General features: G+C 31.3%; 1 protein-coding gene and 2 long non-coding RNA genes across 3 annotated transcripts; 1 reads left to right on the forward strand and 2 right to left on the reverse strand.

Moving 5' to 3' along the window:
* Positions 1-17,914: 17,914 nt before the first annotated feature.
* On the reverse strand, positions 17,915-20,093 carry LOC141535435 (uncharacterized). The gene is made up of 3 exons (XR_012480589.1): positions 20,022-20,093; positions 19,794-19,877; positions 17,915-18,111 (listed from the first exon to the last, which is right to left on the reverse strand). It is a non-coding gene; the product is annotated as an uncharacterized LOC141535435 (long non-coding RNA).
* Positions 20,094-21,756: 1,663 nt separating this feature from the next.
* On the reverse strand, positions 21,757-22,992 carry LOC141535164 (uncharacterized). The gene is made up of 5 exons (XM_074254987.1): positions 22,916-22,992; positions 22,586-22,769; positions 22,275-22,476; positions 22,008-22,190; positions 21,757-21,926 (listed from the first exon to the last, which is right to left on the reverse strand). The coding sequence occupies exons 1-5, from the start codon at positions 22,990-22,992 to the stop codon at positions 21,757-21,759; spliced, it is 816 nt and encodes a 271-aa protein (XP_074111088.1).
* A 472-nt stretch (positions 22,993-23,464) lies between these two features.
* Positions 23,465-24,529, forward strand: LOC141535436 (uncharacterized). The gene is made up of 2 exons (XR_012480590.1): positions 23,465-23,649; positions 24,307-24,529. It is a non-coding gene; the product is annotated as an uncharacterized LOC141535436 (long non-coding RNA).
* Positions 24,530-25,005: the final 476 nt, after the last annotated feature.

The raw sequence follows: 25,005 nt of genomic DNA on the forward strand, positions 1-25,005 counted from the left end.
CATCTACAATATCAATCTTGGACCAATTGAAAATGCTGTTTGCTTTCCTGTCAGTAACCGATGATAAATCCATTACGAACTCACGAGAACAAGAAGGATGTTTCTTTAAGATATTAGCATAGAAATTGTTTAAAGAGTTAGGATTGAAGCTGTCCAATGGCGAAGAGCTTTTAGATTTAACAATGCCCAGTCGCTTTAGGGTTGACCACAGGTTTGTATTTTCACATGTGTTTTCAAGAACTTGCTTTAAATAAGCATCTCGAGCAAATGCCAGTTCGAATTTCAATTCCTTCCGTTTTATCTTATAATGAGCAAGAAGATTTCGATCTCCAGTTTCGACGACTCAATTTCCTGGTGACAAAGGGAGCAAAGTTATCTAAGGCTGATGTAGTTGCGTTGATGAAATGTCCAACTAAGTAGTTAGGATCCAAACCATCAAGGTTAGCATTAGCAAGGTTTAATTTTTGACTCAAATCATTCGTAAGAGCTTCATGATTACAATGTTTGAAATCTCTAAACTTGACAGTCTTATCATATTTTGGTGCCACTTCAAATTTATATTTGCAGCATAGATAATCATGCCCACCAATGAAAGGCAATTTAGACTTAGAATAGCTTTCTAGTTTATGACTACTATGAACAATAATGATATCCAGCCATGAATCAAGACTTTGAATCCCTCTACTGTGTTTATCAAGGTTGTTGGCGACATTTTGAATACTTGCGCTATTCTTGAAAGACATGTCAAGTAAAAGATTTAATTTGTCATCTAGACTATAGTTTGTCCAGTTTGGTCTGGCTGCACCAGGATTTGTATCACCTAAAATTCCTTAGTTGGATTTTCCACCATCATTAGAAACGTCATCCATCTTGGGAGAGTCTACAGCAGTTAGCGATAAGAAGACAGAATCGTCACCCATAATAACAGGTGGCGTTTTTCGCGATGAATTTATAGATTTGAAGCTAGAGTGAGTGGACTCCTTACGTTTTAGGTTGGAAAAACTGGATGGTCTAAGAGAGAATTGGTTCTGAATAATGGGCACAGAATTACAAGGTGACTGAGCTGAGATGAAGCAAACGACGTAGCACAACAAATTACTAATTTTGATGACACAACTAATTTAGCACAACTTGGATGATACGGTTGCTTACAAGTTTTTTACTTAATAGGCTTGACAACTGGCTTCTTACATCTAAAACAATTCATAACAGACGCATATTATCACATAACAGAAATTTAACAGCCAAACTGTCAGTTTAGATGTAAACAAAACAAGAACACAGGTGATCTTGGTAAGTAAGTGCTGTATATTTATGTGCTATTTATGTGCTTCGTGGCGCCATCATTATTATGATATTGGTATCAGGTAAGAACTACACTATGGCGGTAAGGTGCTTTAGTAACGGCGTTGACAACACTTTAATAAAATGTCTTTGTTCACGTCTTGAGTAGATTCAATAACCTCCAAATTTACAATGCGTTAAAAGAAAAATTTACAGCTCAGCTTCCAGTTTATCAAAATTAAGACTGATACGCAATCTGAGAAGATTGCAATTTAACGCTTACAATGGTAACTGGAAACAAAATAGCCCGAGGGCATATAAAGCAGAAAAATGTTCAAAAGGTAAGAGCGGTCAGAAAGACGTGTTTATAGTACTTACTTGAACTTAGCGTTGTGATATAATCACCCAATATAAAATAATAATATCGATAGAAAATGAGAAAGAATATTAAATTAAATAAGAAACTTTTAGATTATGTAAGATTTTGGTGAGTCGTCACCTAACAGTGATATCCCGGGAAAAAATGATCAGATCTGATCTTTTCTTCCCCGGGATGCCTGTTCATATCTGATCAGACCTGAAGACTCATGCCTGTTCATATCTGATCATTTTTTCCCGAGATACTCGTGCCCGACATTTCTCCTGTAAACATTCTAAAATATGAAAATTAAATTGTCATAAAAATTATAAAAGAGTGTTTATGAAATTATTAGTCATAATATTGTTTTATTATTTATCAACATATCGTAATATATGCTAACATACATGAAGTTTTTTTAATATATTGTTATGCCTCTGTAAGTTTTTTCCTTATTCTTTTAATATTATCTTTCAAAATTGCTGGCAGTGATGTTCATACGCCAGCGTCTGGGCAGAACACACCATATTACCAGTTTATTCCCGTGGCGTAATGATACTTAAAACTGCAATGTATTTTCTTTAACACCTTTTAATCAGTTACAATACACTACTACGGATTGTTATGCATTCCTAGTTACAGAAAATCTTTAAGAAACAATTATAGAATTGTAATCAAAGATCTTACTTTAATATTATATTATAAAATTAACCCAAAAATAATTATTACCAATTTAGTTCAAATTTAACAGTTAACAATAAGTTTTCCAGTTGAAGTGCAACTTTATGTTATAAAATAAACAATTAAAAGTGACTGTAGTTTTGACATTAAAATTTGTGAAAGTTATTTTAATAGGAAATTGAACTTTTCTCTCAAGGCATAACAATATATATTTTTCTGGACACAAATAGAAATGTCGATATATTTATTCAGCATTTTGATATATTACTTCTTCTATTCTTACTTCTTATCAAATAATGCTGATTAAATATTGCTAACCTTTGAATTTTTACACCTTAACTTTTTCAAATTAATAATTTAAAAATATAAATAAAAATAAAATATTTGAATAGTAACATCACTTTCTTATTGTATTTTTTTTATATCATTATTTTTTTTTTTTATAAAATCATTTTTACAAGTACTACTAATCTTCGAATTGTTCTTTGAATAAATAACTTAAACTTGAATCTAAATATTCAAAAAAATAATAAAAAAAAAAAAAAGAGTTCACTGAATTTTGTTTAAGATAAATAATGATATAAGATGATTAATCTTTATAATTTTAAATCATAAATGATTTTTAAGTGTTTTCAATTAAATAAAGTATTAAATATAATATTAACTAGTTATAAGTCAAAGGAAAGTATTTATAAAACTATATTATCTTTTTTAGTAGATTTTCAACGGCATTATTATGGTTTCTTCTGTACTCCGTTATCCTCTGGCCCATTTCCTTCAAAATGACAGTAAAATCTTGTTTTGGCTAATTTTTTGTGGCTGCATAGCGAATAGAACAATCTGCAAATCAAAAAATTAACATATGTACGCACAGAGAAAAGATCCTATAAAATCTACAGATAATCTATAAATTTGTCAGTTCTATAAAATTTACAGGTCTTTTTCTTCTTTGTGTGCATACAGAAAATCTACTTAATAGATAAAAATCACTCACCAAGAATTGCATCTTTGCCCTGCTTATTAAGCGGTCTAATTGCAAAATCTGATTTTGTGTCTTTACCACGAGGAGCCTGCCCTGTTAAGGTGCACTTCAAAAAAGACTCCTGGGTAAAAACCCCTTCTAACAATCTCCTCGCGATGTGTGTTGCTTTCTTAGAAGCTCTTGTTGCTGAATCATAAATTACATTTCTACAATAAACACTGTTCCCGGTGTTCGTCATCTATAAAATTGGAAAACTAATTATTAAATTATTCTTTTCAAGTAAGTTATACTTCTTTTCGCGCGTTCGTAGCATTTAAAAAATTAAATTACTGTTCATTAGAAAAAAATATATTAATTTATTTTTTAATCTAAAAATAAATGCTGCATGTATATTTCAGTAATTATTCAATGAACAATGTAAATTGCTTTAAAAAACCATTTGATTATTGAATATTTAGGTTTATGTCCGCGTGTTAATAATTTAAATTTCATTTTTCAAGCTTAAAAAAATATTTTGCCGATTGATATCTGAAAATTACTAACTATTTAATTAATAAGGAACATTTTAATGACTTCGAACTTTTTGGAAAAAAAACAATAACAATTCGAATTGGATTTCTACAAATTTAAGTGTTCTTTATGAAAATTTTCGTTAATAGTATGGTTTATTAGTTTATACGCGATTTGACCATTATAATTTATTGAAATCGAGAAGAAAATTTTTTCTCAAACTACGCCAAAGAAGTATAACTTCTTACGTGCGTACACAAGTACACACACGGTTTTTGTTAGTTAGACAATCATTTTTGCAATAAAAATTAAACAAAATAGAGAAAAATAAGTACCTTTTCACCGTCGAATTCTAGACGAAAGAGATCCGCAGAATTGGCCTTCTCTTCGGCGTCATCACATTCTGGTAGTATTTCAGGAGATACCTTGTTTTCATTGTTTTCTTCGGTTTTTCCAGAATCATCCGTAGCTTTGGATTTGTTCGAATCATTCAATTTTTTATTGCTAAAACATTATTCATGTTTAAGCTCAGTTTATGAGATTCCTGTTGAATTTTCTCTTTTTTTGCTTTTTCTGTCTCCAGTATTGCAATTTGCCGCTTGAGATCATCTTTTGTTGGACTGATAATACATTGAGCTGGCGTGGTTGACGTTTTTTCGTCACCATCACTTTCCGAAATATGAGACGAATCACTAGAGCTTGGCGAAGAGTCAATTGGCTTTTTGCTGACTTCGGTTTCAGAAAATCTTTATTTCTTCCACTTTTCTTCTCCATCTTCGTATCCTGTATAAATATTAGTATTAATATAAATTTAAATTGATTTTTTTAACTGCAGCTATCTTTATTAAAGCAATAACTATGAAATAATTAATGTCTTAAAAAAAAAATAATACAATAGAAATAAATTTCTTATCATTTTCTTAGATTTTTTTGGTGAGGACGAATTGGATGGAGACCAACTTTTTTTAGGGACATGTTTACGTTTCGACCTAAGTACCTCATCATCTACTTTTTTTTTACTTCCTTCAATCGTTTTATTAAACGTCGTCAATTCCATTCTTAAATACTTTGAATTACCTATAAACATTATTTATGAATTATTGCATGTATAAAATATGTGATTTAACTCTAAGTTTAATAAACAAATACAAATAAGAATTTTTAATAACACACACAAATCAGCCCACATCGAATATTTTTCAAAATTATTCTTATTAATCAACTTACTTTTTGAAAAATTCCATGAATATTAATCAATCATTTGGAAATAAGAATAAGTGTTTTTAAATTTAATTTTATATAAGTTTCTATAAATGCATTGAATTTCAACTAATTTTTTTTATCCTTTTCATAAATTTTAGGTTATGTATTATTAAAATTTCAAAAATATTTATTTATTCAAATGAAAATGATTCTACGGTAGTTTAAAGAAATAAATAAAATAACTGACTTGAATGATCAATCACTTTTCCTTCAAATTCTTTTTTTCCCAATTTAAATAACACTTCATAACCAGCCATTATTTCATGAACTTGTTCACCAATACATTCGATATCATTGTGATCAACAATGTGAGCCTTTTCGTCATCATATGATTGTACCAAAAACATGTTTATTGTTTAATACTCGTACAAACAATTTAAAAAGATGAAATTATTTAATTATATATAAATAATGTAAGACGACTGATTACAAATCAATAAAGCATATAAAAATACAAAAATACTACGACGCTCAAGAGATCAACAGACTATGCGGCATCCATATTGGAAATATATAACCCACGTGACGCTACAGTGTTACTTACCCGCCAAATCTCACACTTGATTTGTAAGATATGTGTATACCCCGTAGCACTCATATGTACTTATTATTTATAAGTATTCGTGTAAAAACACACCGCGGATCTATTATGAATAATACGAAATACTGGGTCGCGCATTTGTCTGTAAATTTTATTAAAAAAATATAACTAACAATTTAACTAATAATAAAAGACATGACCAGGCATGAGCAGGCATGGACAGGTCTGGTCAGGTCTGAGCGTATTCAACGCTTCAGACATGAACAGGCATGGACAGGTCTGATCAGGTCTAATTTCAGGCCTGATCATACATGAACAGGCCTGATCAGGTCCAATTTCAGGCCTGATCAGATATGAACAGGTCTGATCAGTCCTGATCATTTTCTCCCGGGATAGTGGTATATAAATTTTGACTAAGAAAAATCTAGCGTGGTGGTTAACACCGAGGGATAGATCGAAGTGTCGATCAATGCTCGAGGTTTGTAACCGTTTTTTCCCTTATCGTGTCGTGCTGTGACATCACGGGAGCTACACATTAATTTAGCGAGCGTCGGTAACGAAAATTTCGGGTGGTAGTTCGCCAGGCTGACAAAATCGGGACATTTGTAGTGTCTCCATTTCTCTTATCAAATTTTATTTATTTACTAAAGTGAATACATAACAAGTTAAAATTGTTTGGGCTTTATTTTCTTCACAAAAGTCAGCTGTTCAAGGTTTAGGCAATTCTGAATTCTGATTGAGCGGACTACAGATACTATGATATCTTGGTGGTCACCTGTAGGTGGTACTTTGATTATTGAGCGGTAGTTTCAAACGATGATATTTTTTATATAATACTTATATTATGATATTATATTCAATATATTATAATATTATATTATGATATTAATTATGAGTTTGGTGCATTGTGTTATTTGTTAACAATAATATGATAATAACAATAAATCATTACGAAGTTATTGACGTGATACATAAGTTCGAAATGATAGTTGTAATTACCAATATTTAATTTATTATTATTAAGTTTACAATATGTTATTAATATTAGTCTGCATTGAGGGTATTTATTTATAAGTATACTTTGTATGTACACATTTTTTTAGTTCAAAGAACATTTTTACTTTAGTGATAAAAAAAAACAGTTAATTTGAGTTAAGAATAAAAATTTTTTACTAAAGATACTAATTTTAAGGAACTGATTTTTTCGATTCAAAGAATTGAATTTTGATTTAAGAAATTATTGTTCGTTTAAGTAAATTTTTGAATCATGAATTTATTCGCTTCACTGAAGATAATTATTATTTTTTTAAATGATATTTTCAGTTTAAGATTTTGGCTATTATGTTTAATTTATTTTTTTTTACTAACGTGTAAAAAATTTCATTGAATCTGGATTAATTATAGTTTTTAAAAATAAATAAATAATTGAAAAGAATATAGCGGTAGCCAGAAAAAAAATAAATTATTGAAAATTTAAATAATACGTTGATTTAAATTTTGGTGAAAGAATATTTATCAGAAAGTAAGTGTTGAAAAAAGATCTAACTACTGAGAGTATATTTGCTGTATATGTATGGGCAATATTTTGATTTTATGTTCTTATAATTAATCAATACTTAATTACGTGAATTTTTTAATTTGAAAATTTCATTTAGCTCGTTTTTTTATTCTTATTTGTTTTTAATTAATTTTCGATCGGATACAATACATATAATGCTATTTCCTATTGAAATTTTTTTAACGACTATGTATTGTAATAAAATCATTTAATTTCGTTTGAAAATCGTATTCAATGTCGGTTTTTTTATTATACCACAATTTCAAACAGAACAAATTTATTAATGAAAAGTCGACTTAACATAAAATTCATTAATTACGAACGAAAACAAAAAGAAAAAAACCAATTTTTAATTAGTTCTTTGATCGCAAAAATTAATCTGTTTAGTAATTAGATAATTCTAAGAAATCACATTTTTTAGTGTTTTGAAAAATTTATATTTTTGAACGAATTTATCGATTTTTGAATGGTTGATCGTGATTGATGTAGTGTTCCAAATTTTTTGGAAGATTCAAAACAATAGAAGAAATTTGTTGAAAATTGGTTGAAAAATTCTCGAGTTATATATAAAAAAAAAAAACATTTATTTTGAAATTTTTCGTTCATAATATCCCTTGAACGAAACAATCAATTCCGTCCAGCTTAGTGGCGATCGATGTGGTTTTTCAAGCTTAAGGGCGGATTATTTTTTGAAGTTGATCGATATAGCCGTTTAAAAGGTATTCCAAAAAAACCACTTTCAAAAATGAATTTTTTCTTATTTTTTTTTTTAGATTTTTCAAGATTTCTTGAAATCTATCGGTCCGAATCGGTTCAAATTCCCAGTAAATCTCAGTTTGAGGGAACTCTTTAGAACACCGTTTAGTTTGTTCCGATCGGTTCAGTCGTTCAAAAGTTATAAGCGAGTCACACACACACACGCACACATACACACATAGTGACAACATTGCAGGGGTAGTCAGAGAAGCTTCCTGTGACCTTTTAACGTCGAGATATGATGAAAACTCGATTTTTGCAAAACGGGATGAAAACAATAACTTCCCGATTTTTGAAAATCTGAGATTTTTAGCGGGAAGTTAAAAAAAATCTAAATAAAAATTCATGAAAAACAAAGAAAAAAATAAAGAAAAACTTACCGGAAGAACGAGAAGGCGCGACTCCTCGTGTAATCGGAGGAACTTCTGGATAAGGCCCTCCAACAGCCGAGCAGAACACCACCAGGTAATAAAGCCGCCACACAGGTCGCGGCCATGGTCAGTTTAATCCCTGACCATTGACACCCACATAAAAATATCGAATATGTTCTATAATAATAAAAAAAAAACCAAAAAAAAATTTTTGTTAGTATGAAAAAAAAAAAATTAATGAAATGTTATTGGTTACTTACTCGGGCAGGACGGCACGAATCGCAACGACGACAAATTTTTCTTTTTTTTTTCTTTTAAACAAAAAGACAAGAAAAAAAAATAATAAAAGTAATTGACAATAGAACATGTATCCCCATCCGGTATAGATGCGCAATATTAGGTGGAAACTATAACACGAACCGGAACCAAAGAAAAGTATAACCACGCGCAGAGACCACTCCCTCTGATACGTACAGACGTTAGAATCGTCACCCCTTATTTTTTTTCCTCCTTTCTAAACTTTTTTTTTTTTATATAGATGAAATTTCAAAAACAAATTAGAAATATATAATTATACATACCGAGAGCAAATACGCGCGCTAAATCAATCGCTAAGAATTATATAATAATTTCATAAACATTCATTTTTCTTATGAATAATTACGCTAAATAATAAGTCAAGAATGTTAAATATTATATAATCGTTCACAGGAAATAGAAACTGATAAGAAAAAGTAACTCAGTCAATAGCCGAGTAAACAAAAATATCTTTGAGTTTACATTAACATTTTCTTACGAAGAATGTTAATGGAAAATCGATACTTATTGAAATGATTCGTTGTAAGACAATTAGTGTTGAGTACATAAGTATGCTTAAGAACATTCGAAGATTGTTCTAAATAAATAATTGATAACGAACGCCTGTATGTCCTGGACTCTGGAGTTGAGTCAGCGCGCGGATCATCCAATTAAATCTGGGAAACGTGACACGCATCAACTCAAGAGAGGCGGACATTCGGGGCCTGATACGCAACTCTACTCCTCCTAATGCGCGGCCTTTGGACGAGGAGATATAAGCAGGGGGCACGAGTAGTTCGCGGCTCTTCTTGATCTAAAAGTTACGATCTTAATACGCTCGATAATTAATTCTTGTCGGGAGACCATAAAGAATAATAACCACGTACGCCACGGAAGTTGTCATGTATTCATAAAGTGTATTTTAATAATTAAATAAATCCATCTATTAATGAAATTCACCGAAGTTAGTTATTTCGGAGTTATTTCGAAAACCCCTACTTACGACTCTGGAGGTCTTAAAATCTTTATCTCCAGCTCTAGTTGTTCTACTGGTTACTCACAAACCCATGAGGTAACCGGGACGGAACAGAATAATAGGCGCATTAGATTAAAATATTATTGTAAGTCAATTATATTTTGTAATTAATATTAAACTTTTTCGCTTGTCTCCGAATATATAAATTAATTGTAGTAATGTTATATTGTTTTTTTGTAAGGTATTTACGTTTGATATTTAAGTTGAGCACTCCTGTTTCAATTCAAGAGAGCTATTTTAACATCTTTCATTTTTTTTTCACTTTTTTTGATAGTGTTCGGTGAACAGGCCCAGCCGCGATAAATTCGCCCCTGGGGGACTCCAAAACTAATGAGTCGCACCTGTCAACCGCTGGTTCCCGCAACTTTTAGCCAATCAGAAAATTCAACGCTCTGAATTTTCTCACGCTTGCGCATACCGAGTCACTCTGACGACACGATCACGCCAGATGCATTGATTTATTCTATTGGCTATCGATGTCGACATCGATAGACCAAATTTTTCTGATTAGCCGCGTGCTCCGCTGACATGCGCAGTCAGACTTCTTCCTGAAGCTGACGAAAAAGAGGACACATTATTATCTTTATCGTTTTGCAACCTTTTGAGTAAACGCACCGCCATTCCGCAAATATTAATTTGCTAGTGCTAATTTAACGCTATTTGGCTTAATTGATTACTAATTCGCCTTAATAAGTTGTACTTAATCCTTTTTTTAATTAGTTACAGATAATTTAAGTTATTTGTGCAATTTATTCTCAGCTTTTTCCAATACCGAGTTCGTGAACACCACGTGCCAACTGGCTTGGCTTTTCCAATCACGCTCAGTGTGACGTTCTGGCAAAAATTTGAACTTTAAATCGATAATTTATTGTAAAACTATTAAATGATTTTCTCAGAATTACATTCAAAATGAGATTTGTTGCTTCGTTGCTGAATTGGCAACGCGGCAACGGAAATTTTTGACGATAAGAAGTCATCGCGGCCCGCGAAACGTGAATGTACCTACGTCAGAATGGGATCCGGGCCTCGACGACGTTCCCGAAATGTAACCTGAGCCCAACAATGGCTGCCACTGATTATTTGTAAAATTAACTAATTATCTAAGTCAGTCGATCGGGAGAGCTCCTCGAGCTTGGACTTTGTCCACTGACTACTATCTAACCTTTTTCTTAACATTAAATTTTTATGTTACAATGTTAATCTTGACTAATTACTTCTAATAGGGGCGAGCGCTTCTTAGCGTTCCACCCTCTTTCCTAATATTTCAATAGGGGCGAGCGCTTATGAGCTGTTTCACCCTGTTCTTATCAAAGAAAATTAATGATAACCTTATAAATAAAAATCATGGTACGAGACATTATCTGTGCGGCCCACCGGAGATCTATCGATCAGCTTACGCGGCCAGCCTGGAAATAAATCTTGAAGTTCGGAAAATCCAGAACGTAACACTCAGACAAACTGATCCGCTTTTATAACAACAATCCGCTAACTTTATAATAAAATATTAAGTGTAATTAGTGCAAATAGAGTCATATTTGATATTATTTATAATATTTTCGCTGATATAATTTTGATAACCAGTCTAAACCCGATTCGTTGTTTTCCCGCAAGTTATACATTTTACAGATAGTCTGATCAATAAATTTCTACTTTATCAATTGACCATAAATTTGTGAGTAGTGATGAACTTGAGTACAGTTGTAAATGATTACAAATTTAAGTAAATGAAATTTTTTATGAATAGAGATGTAACTGAGTTAAAAATTCAGTAAACAGACTTGAGAATGAATATAAACGAAACTGTGCAGGGTTGAAGGCGACTACCGTTGTATATGAGTAGATTTTTAACTGTTTAGAGTTTCACGTGAATATGAATGTTACTTAGTGAAATTGAATTGGCCTAGATATTTAAATGAATTAAGTTGTATCCGAATAAAAATAAATTAGAATCAAAATGTATCTGAGTACAGATGTCGTTACATGCTGTGAGTAGAGATTATATGAGTAGACCTGTAACACAGCCTGATGAATAAGGAGCATCATGGTTAAATGGTCCTAATATCAGAAGAAAATGCTGAGAGTATCAGTTTGGAACGTTTCATCTCTAGACATAATTCGAAATAGGATACTGCTAATGTTGAGAACTTGAGAAAAATTTGATGATGAAATGTACGATATCCTCTACAGGCAAATTTGATAATGACAATTCGAAATGGATAGATTACTCTTAAGTGTCACAAAGATACCTTAGAATGCCCAACAATTATCGATCCTAACCGTTTAACAAAAAGAATTATTATGATATTACAAGCAATTACCAAGTTTCTAATAAACTAATATCGCGCAACTTCCATCAGTTCTCGAAGGCAACTTAATTAATACTGCTAAAAAAATTCAAAAACAAGCTATTTTATCACTTAAACGCTTACGAAGTATTGCTGAAGAGATCGCATCATGGAATAGCAACGGTGTAGGATTGATCAGAAGGATATTTTTTACAGGTACTGGAGAATCGGAACATTAAACCACACAATGAGACTTAGAAAGTACCTTTATTCTATTGGCAATGAACAGTTTACATGAATTTTACGTGAGAGTAATTAACCTCGTGAATATATTGAAAATTCACAGTTTTTAAATACACGTAAAGTATCAGCGCTCCTACTACTACAAACGTTCCTGTTTCTTGTTGATAGTTATTTATTAACCATATCTATAAAGTACCATTTACATCAATTTTGTAAATATCATATATCCAATTGTAAAAAAGTCGATCAATTGATTTGATACTGAATAAAGATAATTACGTTTCGAGATATGTAAAAAAAAAAGTTTCTTTTTTTCTTCTATTCGGCAATATTTACAATTTTCAACTGCAAGCATGACTCAACTCCACATGTTAATATTTGTATTAATTTGTTTCTGTGACTGAATCGTTTTTGCAATTTTTCCTATATTTTTTGTAACTATTCTTAGTAATTAAATGAAAAAAATTATCTCGAATTCCATAAAATACAGAAGTGCGTCAGAACACAAGCAACATAAGCAATGAAAAATTAATGTTTAGCTTAGTAGCTTTAACAAATCATGCAGAAAATAACTATTCACATGTATCAATGTTGGTTTTACGTGAAAATTGTCGATTAATGTTCGAACGTAAAATTCTTATATTAGCATTTTCACTTTTCAAATAAGCAGTATGGGAGATTTTCAAAATACGAGGATCTTCTGGAGTCCATATTTTTGCAAACATTGTACCATTTGAAGTTACATCAGCTTGTCTTGACCATGAAAGAGAGTGTGATAGATGCGGGCTTCCGCGATGACCTGAAAAAAAAAAAAAAAAACGTAATTTTTAATCTGAGTGTAAGCTATCACACCTACTGTTTACAATAAATACATTGTCACAGGGGTTTCTATTTCCTGTTTGCGTTTCTCCCTGCGCGAAGAATGAGCAAGAGATCCACATTCGGTATGTCTCTGATTTTTATTATGTTTTGTCAATTTATCCATTTTCAATCATTTATCATTACTACATTATGTGGCGCGCGCAAGCGCGCGCGTCTATGAATACTAATTTCGTTGCGTATAAAAATGCAACTCATAATATACATTTCATGAATACAATTCTTTGAAAACAAAGTTTTTCACCGAATTGTCTACTTTTTCTCGACTTAAATAAAGACGTAATGATTGCCAAGAACGAACTCTGGATAAAGCTACGTATAATTGACCATGATTAAATACATCTTTTATGAGGTCAACTGCTATTCTATTAAATGTCTGACCCTGAGCTTTATTGATCGTCATACAAAATGCAATTTTTATGGGAAATTGTCGTCTCTTAAATGTAAATGGGTAAACATTTTCACAATATAACGTCACACGATTTATAAAAACGATTTCACCGGCTTTATCGCCCGTCAATATATTACATCGCAAGACATTAGTTGATAAGTCTAGTACCATGAGCCTCGTTCCATTGCATAATCCCTCACTTAAGTTTAAATTTCTTATTAACATTATTATAGTATTTTTTCTTAATCGTAATTTATAAGGAGGGAAGTTTGGTGGATTTAAAGTATTAAGATATTCTGACAAAATCGCGTCAGTCATGTCTCCATTATCGCAGTTTTCGGTACTGTCTATAGCCATATAAATTTTTTCTGTAGCTTCATGTAAAAGCTCAATAACTTGTTCATTGATCATGTCAACATCAACGTTTCTAGCGGATAAAATTACGAACTTAGTTAGTTCTTCAAAACGCTGTGTTTTGATAATATTTCCGTATAAATATTCTACGATATCGTTAGCTTTTGAAGTTGGACATGCGTCCGGTAACAGAAGGTTATCATTTATATCATTCAATGAGCCATCGCCGACATTTAATAAAAATTGTGAAAATTCAATTTCTTCTGGTAACGCCCGCATATTTTATGTTAATGTGAATTTATGAAACGTTCTCCACAGATTACTATATTTTATTGATAAATTAACCATTTCACTTCGAGTTGCATGAGTTAGAACGGGAAGAAGTTGACGAAAATCTCCACCTAATATCATTATTTTTCCTCCAAATGGTTCATTAACATTCATGATATGACGAAGGGTTCGATCGATTATCTCTAATGCATATCTAGAAGACATAGGAGCCTCGTCCCATATAAAAACATCCACACTCTTTAAATATCGACCTTGAATGGAATTGGGTTTAATATTTGACGATGAATCGGAGAACATTGGAACCGGTAAACCGAACGTTTTGTGGACTGTTTTTCCGTTAGGTAAGAGAGTAGCTGCAATAGCGGTATAAGCCATAGTACAAACTATTTTGTTTTGACTTTTCAACAAATGACACAACGTCGTGTATACAAAAGTTTTTCCTGAACCTCCTGGTCCATCAATGTAAACGCAATTAGAACGGTGATTGCCTTTCTCATTGATAATCTGTATAACAAAATCTACGATTTCTTTTTGTTTTACATTTAATTTCTGATAATATGCTTCGGACTCATCATTACTTGAGGTGTGTGTTTCAAAGTCATCAGAAATACTCTCGGTTTCGGTTATTTGAGGCATTTTCGGATAATTTGATAGATGAACGCCCTCTTTGTTAAGCATAAAAATTATGAAACTATATGCTCTTCGAATCCCATCGTTTACACCAAATCGACTATAGAGATCTTCAGACATGTATTCTTTAAATTGTTCCCATAGATCTTCTGGATAAAGAGGCTGACAATGGATTAATATGCGTACAAATAAACAGCGCAGCTGTCGCGGCATCATCCATACTACGGTTTCACTCATCACACGCTTCCATTCTTGATCATCCTCTATTAAACCGAACGCTAAACATGCGCTTGCAAAAGTATCGAGTACTTTTCCATCGACTGTTCTGATTTCTTCGTAACTTTTTGCACCCTTGACGTTGACAAGTAAAAGCCGAAGATGAAATAATTCTATTTGGGATGGACTTATTGAATACATGCGACCTATTACATTAAAGTGTTTTTGACGCGGTTGCCAACTATAAGTATTCGTATTGTCTAACTTTTTAAAAACGTAATGGTGTGGGATTTCGCTGTAAGTGTATTGTCTAGCTTCTACGCTTCGTTCGTTCAATTTGAAATAATCTATCAACATGGTTTGTTTTTGTAATGCTTCTTGCAAGGCATTTTCATCACAATCTTCGGTTATTGTAATATTATGTTCATTCGGTACGTGTACCGGTAAACGAATAATTGAGTGGCTTTTATCTTGCAATACTTTTGAAAAAATCCGCCAAACCGCTTCAACGGGACCTACATACCGGGCATCAACAAAATCGCGGATTTCATCATGGTTTATAGTTGTGCCAGGTTCATTTTGAGGATGTGGATCATTATGTGTTCTATCTGCATTTAAACTATGTAAACTCCCATTAATTGTTACTGCAGCTTTGTCATGACCCTTATAGACCTATTTATATAAATACTTAACTGCTTTTACGGATGAAACTACTTCAACATTGATATGACAATTGAACGTCAAAAGCAATGTGCGGTTATATGGTACTACGTATCGATTATCAAAAAAAAATTCATTGTTTCGAGTAAACGTTCTACCATCATTTTTGCGACGATAAAGAGGATATCACCGCAAGGACCATGAAGCATATTTTTTGTAACGATATCATATAGCCTGAAATCTAGGTCTTTATTTGGTATTTCAGCACATATAAATTTATCAACAATTTCGGGAGTTTTAATTTTAAAATTACTTTGTAATGTAAATAACATATGTAGATGTGGTAATCCACGCTTTTGAAATTCGATTACCCAATTATAGGCAATAACTTTACCGAAAAGATCATTCTCAGTTATTAATTTAATTAATGCATTCTTTTTTATGTCAAATACGCGTGCTACTAAGTCTGGTCTATCGGATGCTGTTTGATTCGGCATTAAGTTTTCCGTAATTTCAAGCCATTTCGGATTACACGTCATTGTAATAAAAAGATCTGGCTTACCAAATTGTCTGACAATTTACATTGCATCTTGATAGTGTTGTAACATATTACGCGGAGAACTGGTGAATGTTGATGGAAGTATCACTACTTTACCAATGTTGCCGGATGTGTTACTATTTTCATTTCTCGATTTCAAATGATCTAATAACCCTTGATATGATTCTGCTCGTAATTTTTTTTGGTTAAACCGACAAAAATTCAATCGATCTTTTTCAATTTTCACATAATTATCCACCACCCACTGCTGTGTTAAACGACGACCCATCAAAAAAACATTGAATTCGTCACGGATTGCCAATTTATACTTATAATAATCCGCATGTGTTACTCTTCGTGTCGTCTTCTTAGTATATGGTATATTCGAATGTCAACCTTGATTGCCATGAGGATAAAATAAGGGATACACCCATGGCTCTGTATTAGGGTCCATTGTACTTAAACGCTGAAGGGTTTTGGTATTTTTATTTGCAACTGTGATGTATGATTCCGGTATGTCACCATCCGCAGTCGTTGAAAAAACTGCTACAACTTCATTTACCTTTTGAAAATTGTACCGTCGGGCATCTAAGCCGGGTTTTAGAGTAAATAATAGATTTAATTCAGGTTCAATAACATTTCCATGCAAATCATGCGTAGAATCATTTTCTATAACATCTTTCATCATTTGATATGACTTTGCGAATACATTATGATCACGAATTATGGAATCTATAGTTCTAAATAAATCTAAATCACATTCAATATTTTGCTGTAGACGAATTTCTGCTGCTTCATTGGTCTCTACAATAAAAAGTTGACCATAACTTGGTGTTTCATTAATTGATGGATACAATGCCGTATTCATTTGATAATAAATCTGTCCTTGAATTTTAAAGCAATATGGTCCTCTCCTTTGAGAATTGAGATTGTATAAATTAGCATTAAATGATGCAAATGAAAAAGAACTGTTATAATTACGTATTCGTTCGAAGAAGTGTCTCGAGTTTTGATGTGTTCCTTCAAATAAAGATTTTAAAATTACCGGAAGTTCAGGCATCGGTTCTAATTTAACTTCTCCATGACGACAACACTCGTTAAAAGAATTCGTTTTATTAATAACTTGTTCAAGGGCGAAATGTTTTGACCCACAATGTTGACATATTATATCCATTTGGCCTATATAATTCTCATGTATTGTATTAAGATCATTCAGTACATGAAAAATTGAATCACCTGCGTTAATATATTGTGTTGGATCATTAATCACTGTTGCAAAAATATCGTGATATGTATTTATAGTACGCAAGGGTATACTGGAGGAATTTGATGAAGTTTCACGTTTCTTTGTCATATTCGGATTCTCTCTATTCTTAGAATCACTTTCACTACTTACTGGAAGAATATTTTCATCAGTTAAATTGCAAAGTGATAAATTCCAATCGTTATGTTGTTTATTCATCCGACGGTTTCGTTGTTGCTCATTTCTTTTTTCTCTCCGTGCTTTTTTAAATTCGGCGTCTTCGGTAGGTGTTCGAATGATTTTTCGGCGTGGCATTCTTATAGAAGAAGTTAAATCAAGTAAAAAGTAAAACAGAAATTATTACAATATTTGCAATGGGAAGATTTTTTTATTATAGAGTAAGTTTTCACAATAGAACTACAGAGTAGAATCAATAAGTTTATTGAAATAAGATACAACAATAACAAAAAATTATAAGATACACTACAAAAATAATTGTATTAGGTTTTTTATTAATTTTAATCTGATCTTATTTTCATCAAATTCGTATTGTTTAATCTTAGGTAGGTCGGTAATATCTTCGTATTAATAGGTAGATTCTGGCATTAATTAGTACGATGGTATAAATGTTCGTCTTTATAAAATAATATATTTCTATAGTCGTATCTGTTCTTTACTGGTAAAGTTCTGTTCTTGTTATCAAATCAGATTATCAGATATCCCTGTACCGTGATCTTTTTGAATCTGAAACAAAAAAAGGATTCATTAAAACTAAATCCTACGTAGATTGATAATAGAAAACCAATACAAAAAACAATTAAGGAATGATGAAAAAAGTTGACATAAAGCACTTTACACCAAATCGATCACTTTTGAACCTGCCCTGTTTAAAAATATTGATTGAAAAGAATTAAAAATGATGAAATTCGAATTCTTTTCAATAATTTCAATTCTTTTATTTGTATATATAGATATACAGTTTGCATGGAGTGACCGCTTCTCAATTCTTTTCAATCATTATTCGTAACCAGGGTGATCCATTCATATGTGGTTGATTAATTTCTATCTTTTTGTACTCTGTCAAACACATTTCATACAATTTTTTTTAATGTTCTTATGTGACCTCAAGATAGTTACAAATTAAAAAATAAATCATTATTTCGAAATATCTGTAATTTTGTGAAAAGTCAACTGTCGGGACGCTATTTTATTTTCTTGATATATATATATATATATATATATATATATATATATATATATATATATATATATATATATATATATATATATATATTTAATTATCTCAGGAGAATACGAAAAATTCATGCAAATTGATCTTTAATGTTATTTCGAGATTTTTGAAATAATCTTACTAACATGAAATGGTAGAAATTTTTGGAGTCACTTTTATTCCTGTTTAAGATACTTTGATTTATTTCTTATCATCCTAAAATTTTTAAAATGAAGTTTTTATGCGCTTTCTATTGCTTTATATTTTATAAATTAGAATGTTTCTCTTTTCAAATTATAATTTTTAACTCGACCGTGAAAAATTTCGAGGTGTGTAACAGCCTTAAAACTCAAAGAGTATAAAAGAAAATAAGTCAATCGTAACAAAAATCTAATTGTTTTCGATTAAACTTTTGTGAAAATGGGATTTTGTAAAAAAAATAAGCTAATCCCAATCAAAAAAATTCAGTCAATTTAAAAAAATTTCCAATGATCTTATAAAGTAAAGAAAATAATTACAAATCTCGAAAATATTTTTTTGCTTAACATCTCGAAAAGACATTAAAGATAACTTTACATGACCTCATGATATTCATTTCTGAAAAATCAATTGAAAGACAAAATTGTGAAAAAAATTTTTTTAAAAGTTAATTTTCGACAACGTTATGGATAAACGAAAATAGCAAATAACTTTTTCTCTAAAATTCACAAGTCTTTTTTTTTATTTTGGTGAAATCATTTAAAAAAAGTTCGGAGCAATGTTCTTGACAAAGTATGAAAGGATAAAAAAGACTTAATTAAGAGACTAAGGAAAAAAAGTGGTTGATTTAGCAGGGAAGGTTCCATATATAGTTGTAATGAAATGAATATGATATTCAAGTACTGTATGAAAGATAATAAAGTGATGATAAGAATTTTATGATATTTATAATGGAGTTAAAAAACATATACGTCGAAGGTTCAGTAATTTAACTTATTGATTTATAATTGTTTACAATTAATCAATTTTACACTGTAGTAATATTCGATAGTTCAAAAAACTTGCCATGTAACAGTGTTTGAGACATCAAACAATTAAAAGACAACAATGAAATCAACGGTCAGTTCACAGTCACGATAATATATATTAATATCTGTCAATAATTAAAAATACGGAGCGATAAAATTACGATATAAAAAACGAAAAATCATCTTACCTATCAAATGAGTTAAAAGTCGATCAATCTATCCCCATGAGATTAGCAAATGTTGCATTGGAAATCCGTAAAACACGACCGTACCTAAAAGTAAAAAAAAAAAGTTATTTATAAACATCTATAATTAAAATTATTATTACATTTATCGGAAATTATAATATCAGTACAATTATTACAATATTCGTATTTAAAGAAAGACATATTTTTTATTGAAAATCAAATACTTACGAAATGACATACAATTTTACTCGAATAACGGATGCAGAAAAATCAGATTCATAATAAATTGCTTAATTCTCATGACTATAATTTTTTTAAGAATATCAACAGTAAATGATATAAAAAAAACTTCACCGACACTGGTAGTGTTTCGCGATAACGTAAGTTCTAGTTGTACTTTTATTAATTATCACACGTATAGACACGTACCCAAACGTATTTGGTGAAAATGTTTTTATTTGTAAGCACTGAGAACTTCAATGACAGTATAACTTTATTGTACGATGCTAATCAACGGCAATTACGATAATCACATTGATATATCGTCTAAATATAAGTATCGAAATACAAATGCTGGTCAAATTTAACGGAAATTCTTTTTTTCGTCGAATGCAAATTATACCCTGTCGTAGCAATAAAAAATTAAGGTTAATAATATACGGAAATTACCTCCCTATACTATCTTCGGTGGGGGAAATAATGACCTTAGTACAATTGTCAGAAATAGCAAAAACGGCCAAATATGTATATCTGTATTAAGGTGAAAGTTGTCAGACTTGGTAAATAACCGTTGTTCATAAAAATGTAATGAATATACGGGGAAGAGGGCAGTTCACAACAGAAAGTATAATAATCATATACTATTCTATTGAACGCACACTTCATGAATGTACCATTTTAGAAAGTCAATATAAAAATAATAATAATGGCAACCGCTATTTGGAGATAATTATAAAAATTATGCATAATCTAAAATGAATGAAATGGAATTTTTAAACAAATCATTAAAAAAAAAAATTTTTTTAAATAGAAAATAAATTTCAATAAATATAAACTTATAATAGTGTAAATAAAAAAAAAATTAAAAGCATAATTAAAATTAAACGTTTTTAAATTCTCAGAATAAAAATTCTTAAATAATAATTTGCTTACCGAAAATAACTTCTGCTCTAAAAATAAAAAAAAAAAAACATTTGTTGAACTTAACTTTTTTAGAATCATTATTACGATTTAATTATATTTTATTTAAAGAATTCACTTATAAACAATAGATAATAGTGACATCACAATCATATTAATAAAATTATATTGATATGTTATTTTGAATAGTTATAATATGTTATAAATATCTTTATCTTTCTATGTCTCTTATAACAATAATAATAATTATTACTTATAGTCTTAATGATATTACCTATCTAATCTATCAGGTATTACAATTTCACATTGGGTACTTTTGGTACACTTATTAAGTATCACTTACATAAATAATCCGAACGTCAGGTACCAGGTAGGTGTCAGTCTTCATATTTACTGACAACACTACGATAGGTTTCAAAATCCATAAGTAAATTGTTTAATGCACATAATTGTGAATGTAAAACTAAATTAAGAAAATAAAAGAAAATTGTTTTCAAAGAAACTGAAATTAAATTTTTCAGCAAATTAAATACTTTTCATTTTTTAATGTCGGACTATAGAAAAAGTAATGATTTTTATCAATAAAGAATAATTATGAGAAACAAAAGTAAACATTTCACAGATTCTGACCACTATAACATGCTGTCAACCGGTTAAGTAATGAAATTTAGTCGCACACATCTGTTTAATTAAATAATTAAACGATCATTAAAAATAAAAAACTTGCAGTAATTATTACTTTTCTTTTTGTTAAAAACTTTAAAGATCACGTAAAATAATTTTAGTGAAATAGTTACGTGACGCGACTGGACACACGGTAGACTTAAGCTATTAGGGGTCTTTTATAAGCAACTTCAGATTCTTCAGTAGTTTTGCGTTTCGATGCAGTGATCAACCCAAAGGATCTCATTTGTACGACCTCGAGGGGTGGCTTATCAGTGTCAAGACGAATATCTGCGCTGCTTCGAACCATTAAAATAGACGATCTTTGACCTGGAACACAACAATAGGCGGAATTAGATTTAATTAACCGATAAATATTAATAAATTAATAACTTCATAGATTGTACTCACTGCTGTCTAACGTAGTTTCACCAATAATGGTCACGTAGGCTCCTTTAAGAATAGTCACCGGGGTCCGATAATCTGATATAGAGACGCGCAATTTATACATTCCGTCAATAATCACTCCACTGCCAATCGTAGATCCATATGATACCACAGAAGCGAATGGTAATTTCAACCAACCTGAAATGGCTAAAAAAATTTTCAAAAAATTATAAATGATCATCTACTATCAACAAACAAATTAAAAAAAATATTTGAATGTAAAATACTCACACAATCGGCCACTTGAATCAGGAGCATCTTCAAGTTTGACGATTTTTGGTTGTGAATCATCATCATCACTATCAAATAAGTTGTTAGCAATTTCAATTGCTGAGGCGTTCGTAATCGATAATTCTACTGGTCCTACGCCATCCGCTGGATTACTGAATCTTCTGTTTACTTCCGACGCCCTTGAGCGATTGATTGTAACGATCTGTAAAATAATTAATTATTATTATATTCCATTATTAGCGCATATATAATTATAAGAAGACCTATATTCAAAAATTATAATATTAATTAATTATTAAAAAAATACGTACGTTACCGTTACGAAGCGTTCCAGAAAATTCGATGGCTTTTTGTCCCCAGAAGAGTACTCGAACTCGACTACCGCTTCCGTTATTAATAATTATTTTAAAAAGAGAGGACATTCCTTGACCCTGACTTTTGCCGCCTGAAACTTTTTTCATTCCTTCGATCTGGTCAATATATCCACACAATTCGCTGTAAATTAAAAAAAAATCTCAATTAATACATAAGAATAAATACAAAAATCTAAAATAGCTACTTTGTGCAATTTATGGTGATGAAAGAAAATTTCAAATATTTTACGAAACGATTTAATCAACAAAGTTCAATTCAATACTCACATCGTATCATCACCTATAACCCAGTAATTAATTTCGTCATTCGTTGTAAAAGTATCGATAAGGGCTTGTCGTGCCATTGTTAGATTTCTTTTAGAATATAATAACACAAAAATCAATCAAATGATGCACAAAGCTTAGAAGAGAAGTTGACACGTCCGTACTCGGTAAAATCCTCAGCGAAAAGAACGCTAATCACACGAGGCACTTTAGTTATTATGGTCACTACTATTGCGCCACCAAGCGCAAAAACAATATACAGGAAATTTTAAATAGAAATGTCACTTTACATCCACAGATTCGGTAGAATCTGGCGCCAAGTTCCGTTCAAAAATTCCGTTGTAAACGGAGCGCCAGACTACCGACTGTGTTTACTGTAAGCATCACGTTTTTTAGAGGTTGCAAATTTATTTTTAATTCTATGGTCCTTTTTTTCGTTAAATTAGTATTATAACGGTAGTTGTTGCGGAATCATTCAAACCTCCCGCAACAAACTGGTAGCACCGAGGCGCCGCTACACAAGCGCCCTCGGGTGTTCTACCTCAACACAACTGGCCCACCGGCAAGCGGCCATACTCCTCATAACACGTGCTAATTGTACGGCGTACACACGCATTTACCGTGACCAGTGCATTTTTGTGTATTTACGAAATCATCAAGCTCATCCATTCAGCTTTACTGAAGCCAACTACAGCATCGCTACTCATCTTATTCACCAGCAATCATTGGCAACTCAGGTACAATTAAGTATTTATTGTAAATCATCTGAGATCACTTTATCACAATCCGTACCCACATGCTCCCTCTCCCTCCTACTCATTGTCACATGGCTACTCATGTGTCGCTCTCTCTCATACACATGTACAACAGTCACCTACACTTCTACCTAGCAACGATAATATTACAATTGTCAATAGAAATTCGTCATCATGCGGCAAAATCAAATGCCGCATTGCAGATGTTGCTTGGTGGAGATTGGGGGTGACTGCCACCAGCTCTTGGGCCTGTCGCCATTCCGTGTTCAACGTTGTGTGTTCTATCTCGTATCCCGAGACTCAAGTACTCAATTGAGCTCGTTAGTTTTAAGACTCATTCGCTCACACTGTGAGAGTTAATTATGTTGTTAATTGATTAATAATCCAGTGACTCTAATTTATACAGCTCATCCAATTAATCATTACTGTGAACTCCACAGACTCAAGCTCAAGCTCTCACTACACTTGCATTCATTCACTCTATCAATCATTACACTCAGTCAATCCAATTTATACGCTCATACTATGACTATTAATTAAGTGTAATTAATTAATCGTCTGGTGACCTAATTCTACAACATTACTCATATTTCTCGCTCATAATTGCTAGTGTCAATTACATTGTAAATTAATTAACAGTTCAATTGAAGATCAACTTTCTACAACTCATGCTCAGTCTAATTAATATGCATTAATTAATACAACTCAATTAAACTCAATCAACGCGTACTCATGAATTAATGTGATAATTCAAGATCATAACTATGTTCAAAGTGCTCAATATTTGTGAACTATTCAAACTCTGTACAACCAAAGCTATGCCTGTGATTAATTTTAGAATAAATACCATTATAACCACGAATGTGCCTCCTGCATCTTTTAACACCTGGTCCCGGCAAATAAATATTTAATGTTAAGACAATTATCTTACAGTAGTTCATACCTTATTTTCCTGATATGAATTGATTATATGCAATTATAACAATTAATCTGCTTAATATTATTAAATTTAATCAGCACAAACTATAGCAACGCAAAAATTTCGATCTTGACTTTTTTTCAATGGGCAAAGTGATCTGCCACAGACTAAATAATTCGAGAATGCATAGTAATCCTTCGATAGATGGGAAACTACAGTTAAAAAAAGATATTTCGCAGCTTGGATCTACACTCGCCAGGGTGCACTGGTTCTTTTTACATATACTGTAGCTTCAAGTAAACTCCAATCTTGAAGGGACTCACACACATATGTTCTAATGAACTACGGTGATTCGCTTACAATTACCTTCTTATTTAATTGCTTTGATTTACTTTAAACTTTTCGCGAGAAAGTATTAA

The sequence above is a fragment of the Cotesia typhae genome, unplaced genomic scaffold, assembly GCF_013202065.1.
Source record: "Cotesia typhae breed Kobodo isofemale line unplaced genomic scaffold, CoteBio_Ctyphae scaffold_13, whole genome shotgun sequence".
NCBI classification, from domain to species: Eukaryota; Metazoa; Arthropoda; class Insecta; order Hymenoptera; family Braconidae; genus Cotesia; species Cotesia typhae.